The sequence below is a fragment of the Urocitellus parryii genome, chromosome 14 (assembly GCF_045843805.1).
Source record: "Urocitellus parryii isolate mUroPar1 chromosome 14, mUroPar1.hap1, whole genome shotgun sequence".
NCBI lineage: Eukaryota > Metazoa > Chordata > Mammalia > Rodentia > Sciuridae > Urocitellus > Urocitellus parryii.
In genome coordinates, this window is record NC_135544.1 from 19,592,709 (window position 1) to 19,605,805 (window position 13,097).

At 38.4% G+C, this 13,097-nt stretch overlaps 1 protein-coding gene across 3 annotated transcripts in view; it reads right to left on the reverse strand.

Annotated features, from left to right (window-relative positions):
- Window positions 1–13,097, reverse strand: part of Dlc1 (DLC1 Rho GTPase activating protein) — a 384,998-nt gene that overhangs the window by 22,599 nt on the left and 349,302 nt on the right. For all 3 annotated transcript variants that reach the window (XM_077792445.1, XM_077792446.1, XM_077792447.1), the window contains 2 exons: window positions 6,813–6,884; window positions 1,676–1,757 (listed from right to left, as the gene is read on the reverse strand). In XM_077792445.1, coding sequence (XP_077648571.1) covers window positions 1,676–1,757; window positions 6,813–6,884 — 154 coding nt within the window. The remainder of the gene's footprint in view (window positions 1–1,675; window positions 1,758–6,812; window positions 6,885–13,097) is intronic.

A 13,097-nucleotide genomic window follows, 5' to 3' on the forward strand; every position in this document is an offset into this window, starting at 1 on the left:
GCACAGATTTATTCTCTCCAACAAGAGGTGGCTTTCTGAGTGGTACTCAGAGCTAGTGTAAATCTTTCAAATAAAGGAAAGTTAAATTTCAAACTGATATTCCAACAACAACAGCAAAAATATTCAAGAATTTAATCATGACTCTTTGGGCTGAAACGTTGCAGTGATATTTTTATGACCCACAAATTCCTAAGCTGATGCTGCTCTTCCAAGGGCCCACATCAAGTGGCTTAAAATGTGTGAAATGGATGATATTTCCTAAGATGCATCTTAGGAGTGACCTCATTCATATGCATTATCACCAGTGATGAGTTGAAAATAAATGAATTCTGCCCCGGAGCTAAGCATGAAAGCATTTTAAAAATGTCTGGAGTAGTTTATATTCCAGACACACACTTCTCCCCTCCCAAAACAGCATTGGTGACATTTTTTTCATTGCAGATGACATAGCTATGATATTACACACACCATCGAAGGGTTTGGAATCAGCTCTTTCTTTGAGAACATGTCTACATCCTTCCCACTAGTTATTTAATTGGACTTGAAAAGTTTGACAATGTTTCTGTGGTTAAGATGGCATCTCCCTCCTTAAACCGTAAGAACTAGTCTTTTCCATACACCATTTTAAACATCCTATTTATCTTTCTCCAAAACCACTGCTAATGTTGGCTGCTCCAAGAAACACTTCATTACATAAGAAAGAAGAAAAAAAAATATTTTCACAGAGCTATTGCCGACAAAGGGGAAAGAAATAGTGGATATCACTGTACCTAAATCATATTTTTCCAAGTTAAAATAAATACTGAAATTAAAGGAGAATTTATTTGAATCTTACAAACAAATCATCATATGTAAATTTTGTCTATGTATAAAATTTCCCCCAGAATTCAGCAGTTAGGGTTTTTAGGTTTGGAGAAAAATTACAAAGGATGAATAACCCTAAGATGAATAAAAATGTCATACAGGGTTTGAAAGGATGCGTCCAGTCACCTGACTCCGGTTTTATGACTTCCACTTTGCTAAATAAAACCCACAAGCTGCTTCTCAGCCCAAAGAGTCATCAGCAAATGAAAGAGGATTTCTGACAGTTTTATTCACACTTCACATCAATGCTCATTTACTGCTTGTCTCCTGTATGTTGAAGGCTGTGTTGAGTTGTTTTATAGCCTATTTAATCCTATCATTACTATAACCTGGGGCAGCCAGAGGTACAAGGAGCTTTCTGGAATTCAAAGGATGGTGCTATTCCATAGCCCTCACCCAGCACTTGTTCCTCTGAATATGTTATTTCCACTCTGTGTAAGCGCAGCCTTGACTTTGCTAGGGTACCTGCTTGGGGCTGTTTAGTCGATCGGACCTCTTTGAAAAACCCTATTCAAATTTCAAGACCATCAGAAACTGACTTGTTTCTTTAGATGTACGGCATCCAAACACAGAGTGGTATTAATGTGAGGACCTCTGAAGGCAAGGTAATGCTATTTTAATGGCAATATCACCTAAGAGCATTTTACCTCATTTTAAATTAAAAGGTCTGTGATTTATAGGAAGGTAAGTCACTATACCATTTGCTAATCAAAGACACGATGTGATTAGAACAAAAGAAAACCAAACCTGTGATAAGTGCCTTGTTCTTTAAAGAAAAGAAAATAGAAATGCTCAGAACATGCTCATTTACCTGCATAGGGCCTCAATGGCATCTCTGTCCAAAAAATCATGTTCTCTCTTGACCGAGGTAATATCAATGGGGAAAAGGAGATCTATAAGAAAAATAAATACAAACATGTTATCGAGCCCGTAGGTTCTGGATAAACTAGCTCAGTTCATCAAAGTGGGGAGAAACCTCTCAAAGCAATGTGATTAGTATCTCCCATGTGCAGGAAGGTTCATTCTCTACCAACTTCTCTGAGGCTCTTGGAGAATAAAGCAGTTTAAAGCAATTCAGCATGAGCATCCTAAAAGAGCTCTAAAGTGGTCTGGAAACCCAAATGTTGCTTCATGTCAAAGTAAGGCAATAAATACGTTATAATTTAAGCCAGAATGAATTGATAAGGAGTCTTTTTTTTTTAAATGTGGCTTACTTTTTTTTTTTTTGTTTTTGTTTTTAAATGCATGTCTTTGCTCACATATAATCAGGATAAGAAAAAAAAAATTAGGCCAAGGAAAGATCCAGAGGATAATGGCCAATGGTAGTCAGAGGGACTAGTGCAATTGTATGACATGGAGAGCTAAAGGGGATTCAAGACATGATATTTTAAAACAAATATTAACACTTCAATATGGATTCTCAGGAGTTTATACAACTCTCCCTAAAACAAAGGGCTAACTATAAAGTTACTGCAGGACAATAGAATCCCAGATCCCTTAATCTATGGGAGAGTTGAATTCTCTCAGAACAATGAAGAAGCTGTATCAGACTCAAAAGCAGAAAAGGTGGAAAAAAGTCAACTCAATGAAAGAATTTCCTTTTCTGTATTGCCTAAAAAGATCCCTTATAGACAGAGTAGAATAGTGGTTTTCAAGAGTCTAGGAAGCTGGGGGAGTGGTAGAAAGAGGATGGATAACAGGTGTAGGGGCGTAGTTGAATAGAAAGAATAACTTCTAATGTTCTACAGCATGCTAAAATAACCATGGGTTATTAACAATTCATAAACATAGGTTATAACAATTAATTGCATTTTCAAAAATGGATAATAGAGAGGATTTAAAATGTTCCCTACACAAAGAAATGCTAAACATTTGGAGCAAGATGCCAATTACTCTGTTCTGACCACTACACATTACATACATGCAACTGAAATGCTATACTGTGCTCCACATATGTGTGTACACACACACACACACACACTGTAGTAATCAATTAAAAATAAAAAATATATATTTAAAAAATGTGTCCCAGGTTTTGAAATAAAAATCCCTGCAATTAAATAGGTAAATGTATCCAGGACAAGCAGAGGAGAAAGACCCCCAGCCTGGTTGTGGAAACTGAGAACAGCCCTTAAATTGCCACTAGATAAAGGCAAGCTATCGCCCTCTTTGGAGTTCAGCTATCAAAGTAAACAATGGGCCTTCACAGAAGAACACGTACACAGCAACGAGTGTTGTGTAAAGCAACGTGAGTCAGGAATAGGTGGAAAAAAAGTCACCATAGAAGGATTACTATCATCTAAAAACCTTCTTTGGCCTTCAGAATGGCTAACGCTGCAATACTGGAAAAGATCTGGCCATCAGTAGTTTAGGAGCTGCAGGTGACTTGTGAAGTTCTAATTCTTGAGTTGGCTTCTAATTTATGATTGCTGATCTTAAAGAATGGTCTGGAACTCCTTATTCATAATAATCCATTTTCTAGGGATACTTGTTTAAAAACAATCACAATGAGTGTTAATTTATAGTCTATTCTTTTTCCTGAAAGCAAGCGTGGGATTACTGATATTGTTTCTGAAAGATAATACAGGCAGAACAGTGAAGTAGTTACAGCCCAAACAGATGAAGAGATGGACAGTCTAAGTCCCTCCTAGACAAATGACTTTAGCGACTCTGCTACAGCAGAAACATAACGGGAGGCTTACAGTGAATATTGGCTCTTAGTGAATAAAAGCAAGACAACAATGCACCCTTGTTGTTAGTGTATTAAACAATAGAACTGCTATTATAGAATGAATTTTTAATACTTATATATAGTATAATGTCAAATCTATAAATGTAACTTAAAAAGCTCCCATGCCCGAAAAGGATAAGGGAAAAAGCAACCATATTATTTAGCAATTTCTAATTTAGTGTACCCAGAGCTGTATTTTAGATGGCTTTTCTGATCCAAATTAACTATAATTCTGTTTTTTTTTTAAATCCAGTAGTGATGAATTAAATGTGAGCAGTAAAACAATTAAATCAACAATTTTCTCTTATTTACTCTCTTTTGAAATATCTAGTTTCTAGAAGATAATAGTTCACTCGTGCATAGAAGTGTTCTGAATTCAACTTCCAGCTGGGTTGGGTTTAAAGGCAGGAAGTGTAAATTGCCAAGTACAAAAATAAAGCTAAACAGGAAGACGAGGAATGTGGGGGTTGGTATGTGGTGTGTATGTGCTCACCCTGCACACAGTGGCAGGATGGACGGGGGAAATGATAGCCCAGAACAATGTACAGTGCACCTCAAAAGAGGGCTTACACTTCAAACGACTTGGGAGCATGAAAGGGCCCCCAAACGTCACTTATGAAAACGCCATGTGCATTTTAGGATGGTGAAAGAAGTAAGACAGAGACTTGAACTCATTCTTAGCAAACAGACACAATCACAAGAAGGTGCCACCTGGCAGCAGATCAACACCCACATCGACATAATTGAAGGAAATTTAATTTCTGAACAGGTGAGAAGGACAGACGCTGTGAATGCAATTATCATTCTCATCTCCAGAGCTGTGAATTGAAAATCCAACTGATTGCTGTTCCTCACCCACCTCAAAGTCCTTTAAAGAATAAACAAATAAATTTAAAATTAAAAAATTAGAATAAATAAATAAATTAAATTTAAAAAGTTCTTTAATAGCTCAAGGATTTTTCTAAAGGAAAGATAACTTGACTCCCATGACCATAAGACATAGGGCACTGAACCAACAACTTTTGAAAATGAGAAGAAATAAAACAAAACCAGAGATTTTCTCTGAAATGAAGAAACAATAAGAGATTTCAGGGCTGAGGATGTGGCTCAGTAGTAGGGTGCTTGCCTAGTATATGTGAGGCCCTGGGTTCAATTCCCAGTACCAGGGGGGAAAAAAAAAAGATGAAAAATATTTGTTAATGTGAGCTACCAGGAGGAAGATCATGTGTTGCAAATTAGAAATGACTTTACCATTCGTGCAACTTTGAAAATTATCCATAAAATGGAATTTGCTCATTCACAGCTGTAACTATTTTAAAGGAAACTCATATGGAGTGTAATAAAACTCCTATTTAAATGAATGACTTATTCCTTTTGACATGCACAGAGTACACATAATCTATTTTGGTACCCAGAGGCTCAGAGAATGAGCCAGATTTGAGGCCCCATAGCCTCAGCATAGAGTCACCTACAGGGCACTAATGAGAAGATGATATGAAAAACATTTAGTCCCGATATCAATTTTTTTTTACAAGGTTCATTTTTCTTAATTAAGAAATTGACTGTTACAAAAAAAATAAAATCAAAAAACGTAAAGAAGAGTGGAATGCTTATTTACAAATGGAGGAAAAGACAGTGGCAACTCATGACCCACAAGGATGAGAATGTAGAATTGAGAGCCCTTAGAAATCATTTAAAAAATCACATAGCCGAGTGTGGTGGTGCACAACTGTAATCCCAGCGGTTTGGGAGGCTGAGGCAGGAGAATCACGAGTTCAAAGCCAGCCTCAGCAATTTAGCGAGGTGCTAAGCAACTCAGTGAGACCCTGTCTCTAAATAAAATACAAAATAGGGCTGGGGATGTGGCTCAGTGGTCAAGTGCCCCTGAGTTCAATCCCCAGTACCCCCACCCCCCAAAAAATCACAATCAACTTAGGAGAATGATAGGCCTGAGACATTTCAAAGAAAATCAAACACATGGCCATAAAATGAATAATTGTTTATTTTTGTTAATGCTAAGGGAAATGGAAGTGAAAATCTATTCAATATCATTTTATATCCATTTGATTGGCAAAAATTAAAGTCTGACAATATCAAGTATTGAGTGTACGTGGACAGGCAGGATCTTTATATGTGATTGGTAGGAGTGAAAAGTGGCATGCGCACTGAAGAAAAATTTGCATTATGCAAGTTTTTTAAATTACCAAACAACTCTCTTCCTAGGAATACCCACAAGATAAATATACACGCACTTCCAGAGAAAGGGACAAGAATGTTCAAAACAGCACACTTTGTAAAAGCAAAACGACTGAAATGCCCACCCATCAGAGTGTGGACAGGAATAAACTGCAGTGGTCTATTCACAAGATAGGGTAGCAAGCCTTTTTTTTTTTTTTTTTAAAAAAAAACAAACATTTATTTGCTTTTAAAGTCTTTAAATCACTTTTTTTTTTTAAGAGAGAGAGAATTTTAATATTTATTTTTTAGTTCTCGGCGGACACAACATCTTTGTTGGTATGTGGTGCTGAGGATCGAACCCGGGCCGCACGCATGCCAGGCGAGCGCGCTACCGCTTGAGCCACATCCCCAGCCCTAGAAAAATCTTAATAAAATATTTTAAATGAAAACATGAAATCCCACAAGATTATATACAGCATGACCATCCCTTTTATAAAGGTAAAAATAACTATAAAAATATACTTCTGAGGAAAGAGGAGTAAAATAACAACAAAAGGAACGCAAGAAAATGGTGAACAGAGGTTTCAGATCAGGGACAGAAAAGGGGGCAGGTGAATGTGTTATTATCGTGGTCTTCGCCTTTGTGTTGAGTGGTGGGGGTCTTAGGTATTTACTACATTATTTTATTTTATTATTATTATTATTTTGGTACTGGGATTGAACTCAGGGGCAGTCTACTACTGAGCCAGGTACCCAGCCCTATTTTGTATTTTATTTAGAGACAGGGTCTCACTGAGTTGTTTATCAGCTCGCTGTTGCTGAGGCTGAGTGAACTCGAGATCCTCCTGCCTCAGCCTCCCAAGCTGCTGGGATTACAGGTGTGCACCTCCATGCCTGGCTCTACATTATTATTATTTTTTTTTAAATGAAATGAAACATATACTAACAAATGCCTGAAAATAAGTCATAGATCAAGAACAATCATAAACCAAAGATGATAATCCTGTCAATTTAAAGAAAAACGGCCTTCCTGGCTTACCTTCATAAAGCTGTGCATACTGGGGGAAACCAGTTGCCCGCAGCCAATCACAGGCTTCCTTGGCTTCGATTTCTAAAACAAAAGAAAGACAAAGCTGTCAGCCTCATCCACCTTTTGACTTAAACTGATTTTATTATACAAGCAAAACCTGACTTTAATAGAAAATATAGATGGGCTAGCAAACAAAAGAGCCCACTCTCTTCAAATGGTTTACATCTTTATGCATCTTTTCAGAGTTTTCCAGACGTATGTACTTACTCTATCTTCCCTTTAAAGAAAACACAAAAACGGGGTCCTAAAAGTAGGTTACTCTGCTCTGCTTCTGAAGTGCTCCAGTTACAGATGATTATAAAAACAGGCGGAATGACAGAATTGAAGAGGACCCTGTAACAATTTCAAGCCTGCCTGGCTTAACCCGCTTTACTTTTTTTACTTCCACCCAAATCCACCTAGTACATGGGACATCCTAGAGTACAAGTGATCTGGGCAAGGCTGCAGACTTGTGACACCCAGGGGCTGGGTGTTTTCACAGCCCCAGGTATCCTGGTGATGGGTCTTTAGGCCCACAGGTTTTAACCCAGTAAAAGAGAGGCCCAGGCTGCCCCATGACATGAAGGGCATGAAGTCCATAAATCCCAGTCTTGGCAGGCTGAGATGCCTAAGAAAGCGTCTCCCTCCCTGTGGTTTACCATCTTGTAGATAGTACTGATAAACAGGAAGGCCCAGAGCAACCAACACACTGTGTTACAGCTCACTCAAACACCTATTTACAATCCCATTAAAACGGACTCACAGAGGAGGTCCTGGGCACATTAATTAGTTTCTCGGTTTGTACAAAGAATTTTCCTTTCAACTCCCCTTCCCGCCTTCCACAGGCCATTAGAGTACTTAGTTATGTGCAGCTATTCACTCTTTTATAGAGGTCGCAACATGGCTTCATTGACCCCAGATTCAAATCTTCATTAAGCATCTCTCCTCTGAGCCAGATGGGAGGGAGATGGCCCATATATTAGGAGAGGTATACACATCTTACTTTTGTCTAGTGACTTGACTGTTTCAAAGCATCTTTCACCTATTATTTCATGAGTTCTTTGGGCCTTTCAAGAAAGGTAATTAAGAACACTCAAATTCATTAAAGCAAGTAGGAATGCCCTTATTGGGCACACCAAAGAGAAAAACAAGCCCCTGATTTTCCAAGCTAGTGAATACCCCAGCTAAAAACAATTATGGCCCAGAGTGGAAAGGCATGGCAAAGTTTACCTGCATGAGTCTTTTCAGTGTAGAGAGGAAAGTGCCACCATTAAACACAAAATTTAGGGCCAAATTGGGAGCGGCGGATGGAGTGACATTAATGTGTAAAGACTTTAATGTTTGCACTGAATAAAAGAATCTATAGAGTAGGTTCCATGTGAATTATCTGAACCTATTTTTTTTTTAAGTTTAGGATACAACACTTTATTTTTTAATTTTTATTGGTGCTGAGAATTGATCTCAATGCCTCACATGTGCTAGGCAAGTACTCTACCACTGAGCTACAACCACAGCCTTAACTTTATTTTTCACGTATTTACATCCATACCTTGTCTCCACAGGAGGTTTTAAAGAAAATTATAAAATTTTATAAAATTTCTAGAAAACAATATTGCTGGGAAAACATATAAAAACTCAATATTTTATTTATTTATTTATTTATTTTTGGTGCCAGGAATTGAACTCGGGCACTCGAACACTGAGCCCATCCCCAGCCCTATTTTGTATTTTATTTAGAGAAAGGGTCTCACTGAGTTCTTAAGTGCCTCACCACTGCGAAGGCTGGCTTTGAACTCGAATCCTCCTGTTTCAGCCTCCTGAGCTGCTGGGATTATAGGCATGCACCACCCATGCCCAGCTCAATATTTTATTTTAAATAATGAGAAAATAACTTTTTCCCATCTCCATATCCTCCCCCTTCCCCCAAAGACAGATATGGAAAGAAAAAAAGGCTGCTTGTTATTTTAAAAAATATATATTTAAAATAATTCGCCTCTTCTAGCTCCTTAGAGATTATTTTCTTTCTTTTTTTTATGGCAGGAGAGGAGGGTACCAGGGATTGAACTCAGGGGCACTTGACTACTGAGCCACATCTCCAGCCCTATTTTGTATTTTATTTAGAGACAGGGTCTCACTGAGTTGCTTAGCGCCTTTCTGTTACTGAGGCTGACTTTGAACTCATGATCCTCCTGCTTTAGCCTCTGGAGTTGCTGGGAGTACAGGCGTGCACCACCATGCCCAGTTGAACAACATATTGTTAAAAAGTAAATGTGCACACTCTTTTAATATTTTACTTAAGTGATGAATACCATAAGCACAAATTCTCACTGTCCACATTTTTTTGACTATCTTCAGACATAACATCGGGTCAGCACAGATAGAAGAGCCTTAATTACAGACAGCAATTCACCAGCAGATTTCATCCCCATTCAGAGCATTTTCCTGACTTGTTTAATTAAAATGGTCTCATATTGAGAGGCATGAATGATGTTAGATGTTTTTCTAAAAAGATTTCCATCTATTCTTTTGAATACTTTACAAATTGCATAGTATTTTCATATATAGTATTTATTTAAGGTCTCATGTGGTGTAGTAACACACAAGCCTACCATCTTGTCTTGTCTCTCTCATTTTCTACCACTAAGAAAATAAAATTCGCTCACATAACCAAAACTTGATCTAGTGTAAATAGTCACTCTAAGAATCACTTGGTGAAAAAGAAATGATGTGAAAAGAGGTTTGCTTTCTTTCTTTCTTTCTTTCTTTTTAAAGCAGATAATTTAATTAACAACATACACTTCAAAAGCAGTACTTTTAAGAACCACAGAGCTCTGGTAATGTTACCCTTCCTTTTCCTCATCCTAAAGTAAATGAGAATGTTCTTCTTTTAGAATCAAAGGGGTCAGCAACTGGGAAGACTGAGGCAGGAGGATCGCAAATTCAAAGCCAGCCTCCACAACTAACCGAGACTCTAAGCAATTTACAGAAAATTAAAATTAAAAATAAAAGGGACTGGCATGTTTAAAATGTTCCTAGGTTCACTCTCCAGTACCAAAAAAAAAAAAAAAAAAAAAGAGAGAGAGAAAGAAACAAAGGGAAACAGCCCAGCATAACTATTTTACATTAAAAACATCCACTCCTTGAAAACCTAGGCTGCATAAAAATGAGAATTTAACTCACGGCTTTGGTAGAAATCAGAATTAGAAAACTCTAAAACATTCTCACAGATTTTTTTTAGAAAATGGAATATATAGAGACTTTAGTCCTAGTCTTTCTAATTAACAGAGGTCAAGGGAAAGTATTAACAATCAAGCACAGATAGCGATTTTAAAAACATCCACGTGTGACTTTTAATAGGAAGTGAACCCACGACTACAGGCAGGTCAGGCAGGGAACGCCTTTCGAGGTTCACTCTCTGGTTCAGGTCATGACTCTGACTCTAGTCTCCCTAACTAAAAACCTTAACTAAAAACTCCAGTCTTTCCTCTATTCAAAGAATCTACCCACCAACCCTGGCTCATCAAAATTCCTGAGCTAAAGTTTTGATCTCATCTCTCCTTCACGGATATCTTAGAAAATCACGTCTGAACACTTCTTTGTGGTTTTCAAGGCCTTCTGTGTGACATTCAACCTAATTTTTCAGTTCCTGTTTTCCTGCCTCCTAGCTAAAGTAAACTGAGCATACACATCCCCTGACTTCCTTGGCCCAAACGCCTTATTGCCTGCATAAGGTGAAATTTCATTCATCCCAAGGACAAATTCTTCAACCAATGTGTAGTCTTCCCAGATATCTGGACAACTCCATCAATTTTTAAATTTAACTTTTATTGAGCACCTAATATATGCAAGGCCCAATCGGAGTGCTGAATATATATTAGATCATTTATTCTGAATACTGATCCTAAAAAGTGGAGTACCGATACCATTTCCAACATAAAAAGAGGCTAAGGAATCAGGCAAACAAGCAACCATCTCTTCTTAAAAAAAAAAAAAAAAAAAAAAAGAGCTTTCTCCATTTTTTTTCTCAAATGAAGGAAAGGAAATGAAAACTCAAAGAAATTCAAATTCCTTCCAGAAAGACAAGTTCTTCCCTTAAAAAAAAAATGTAGCAATAAACAAAGTTTAAAATATTAAAGAAAAGCACAGACATAAGACTTCAGTCACCTTACCATCTCCCCTAGGCTTCTGGAGACTTCTGGAAGGCTCTGAGAATATGACTTTTCCTTGAGTAAATGTGGTGCTGATGTGCAAACTAGGAGGATGATTTTTAAAAATCATTGCCCACTGGGGATAGATGTCATTAGACACTAAAAATCCAATGGAAGTACAATGAAACTTTTATACCTGGCTTTTCTCTAAGTGAACAACACACATGTGTGAAGGCGGACACAGGAAATTTTTATTGGAAACAGCTTTAGTTGTTGGTCCCTTCACAAAACAGTTCTGCATGCTATGTGAGTGAGGTCCAGAAGACCCTTTGGTGTAAGGCTGGGAACTGCTGGGCAGTATTTGTGTATTTCCTGTCATGATGGGGTGCCCCTATCTTTCCACTATCCCTCAACACTGAGTTAGCAGAAGATGTCCAACAGACCCTCATCACTCTGCTAAGGACTGAGGATCTCAGTGGACTGAGCCACAGAGATGGGGTCTAAGTAGGATGGAATTACTTCTGGCTTCTGTGCTCTATCTTCACAGTGAGAACTCAGGTTTTCTCCCCTTCTTCCCCAATATGTTACCCAAACCAGGGCTCTTATAAATGCTACACTGAATTTTTCTTACCTTTTTTTTTTTTTTTTTGCAGTACTGTGGATTGAGGTTACGGGTGCTTGACCACTAAACTACATCCCCAGTCCTTTTTTTATTCTGATACAGGGTCTCAGTTGCTGAGGCTGGCTTTGAACTTGTAATCCTCCTGTTTCAGTCCCTGGAGAAGCTGGGACGACAGGCCTGTGTTGCCATGAGGGCTCTGAATTTGTTTCTTTAAATGCAATTCTAAGGAATTAGAGGAATGTTAGGAAAATTCAAGCAGTTCCCCAATTCCTTGGATTTTTCTGAAAATATGACAGACATGTAGGTAAAAGTTCATGGAAAAGCTGCTGCTTCTACCGCTACCTTAGCTGTGTGTGGGCAGGTGCTTTCTGATGCAAAGACTCATTCTCCTCTCCTGGGTGACACAGATTCCTTTAAATGAGATGGGAGATTCTGCTTATCGTTTTTTCCTGTGGCTAATTTTGCAAGGCTGACGTGCAGTGGGACACGATGGCTTTAATAACAGTGCACATTCACCTGGTGCATTTCCCAGGTTGGGTCACCTGGAGAAGCAAACCAGGGCCTTGAAGGCTTGTAGTAATTGAATGGACCTCAGAAATGTCAACCCTAGATGGAGGAGGCACTGCCTTGGAGTCTTTCTAGAAAACACCATGACCACCCACTCGCAGGTGTTCTGATTTATTCCTTGGAGGGAGGACTGGACATGATATTTTATGGGAGTTCCCTGAATAAGTTTGAATATAGCCAGGACTGAGAATCCATAGTCCTTTGTCCTGAACTCTTTTTCCTCTGGCTTATTCTAACAGTCCACTAAAAGAACTTTCTGGTAAGCCTTATCACCTCTCCACTCCCAACAAATCTGAACCACTGGGTTGATTTTATGGAACTTTATATTCACTGTGTTGAGCCTCTGCTTATCATTCTTCAGTGACTGTCCACTGCCTTTCAGATAGAATCCAAACTCCTCTGCAACATCCAACTGCTTTCATACCTTGGTCTCTGCTGTCCCTTCAGTTCTTGAAAGACAAGACCTCCAAATGCAAGCTCAAGGTTCCCAGTGTACCCAGTGCTCTGACCCCAAGGACTGTGTTCTCTTCCCTGCCTCCAACAAATTCCCACAGATTTCTCACTCATTATTCATTCGTACATCCCTAAAGACTCCTTTTTGCACATTGGAACCACACATATATTTGTTTGAAGGAGGAAAAGGGAAAACACATTCATATTTTCCTTTCTTCAAAGGGAAATTAAGAACTGTGACTTGAATCCCTTTCTCTTTGCAATTATAAAAATAAACGTCCAACAGACACACACACACACACACAACTGCCAAAGACCGTCAATCAGGAGTTATCTATGCAAAATGAATTCCTAGCAGGGCTAAGTCAGATAACAGAATGCGCACTTTGTATTTATTAAGCTCTAAAGTTATCTAATCACAGCAAAGATTTTGACAGCAACTAGGAGCATTCCTACCCTCAGGTG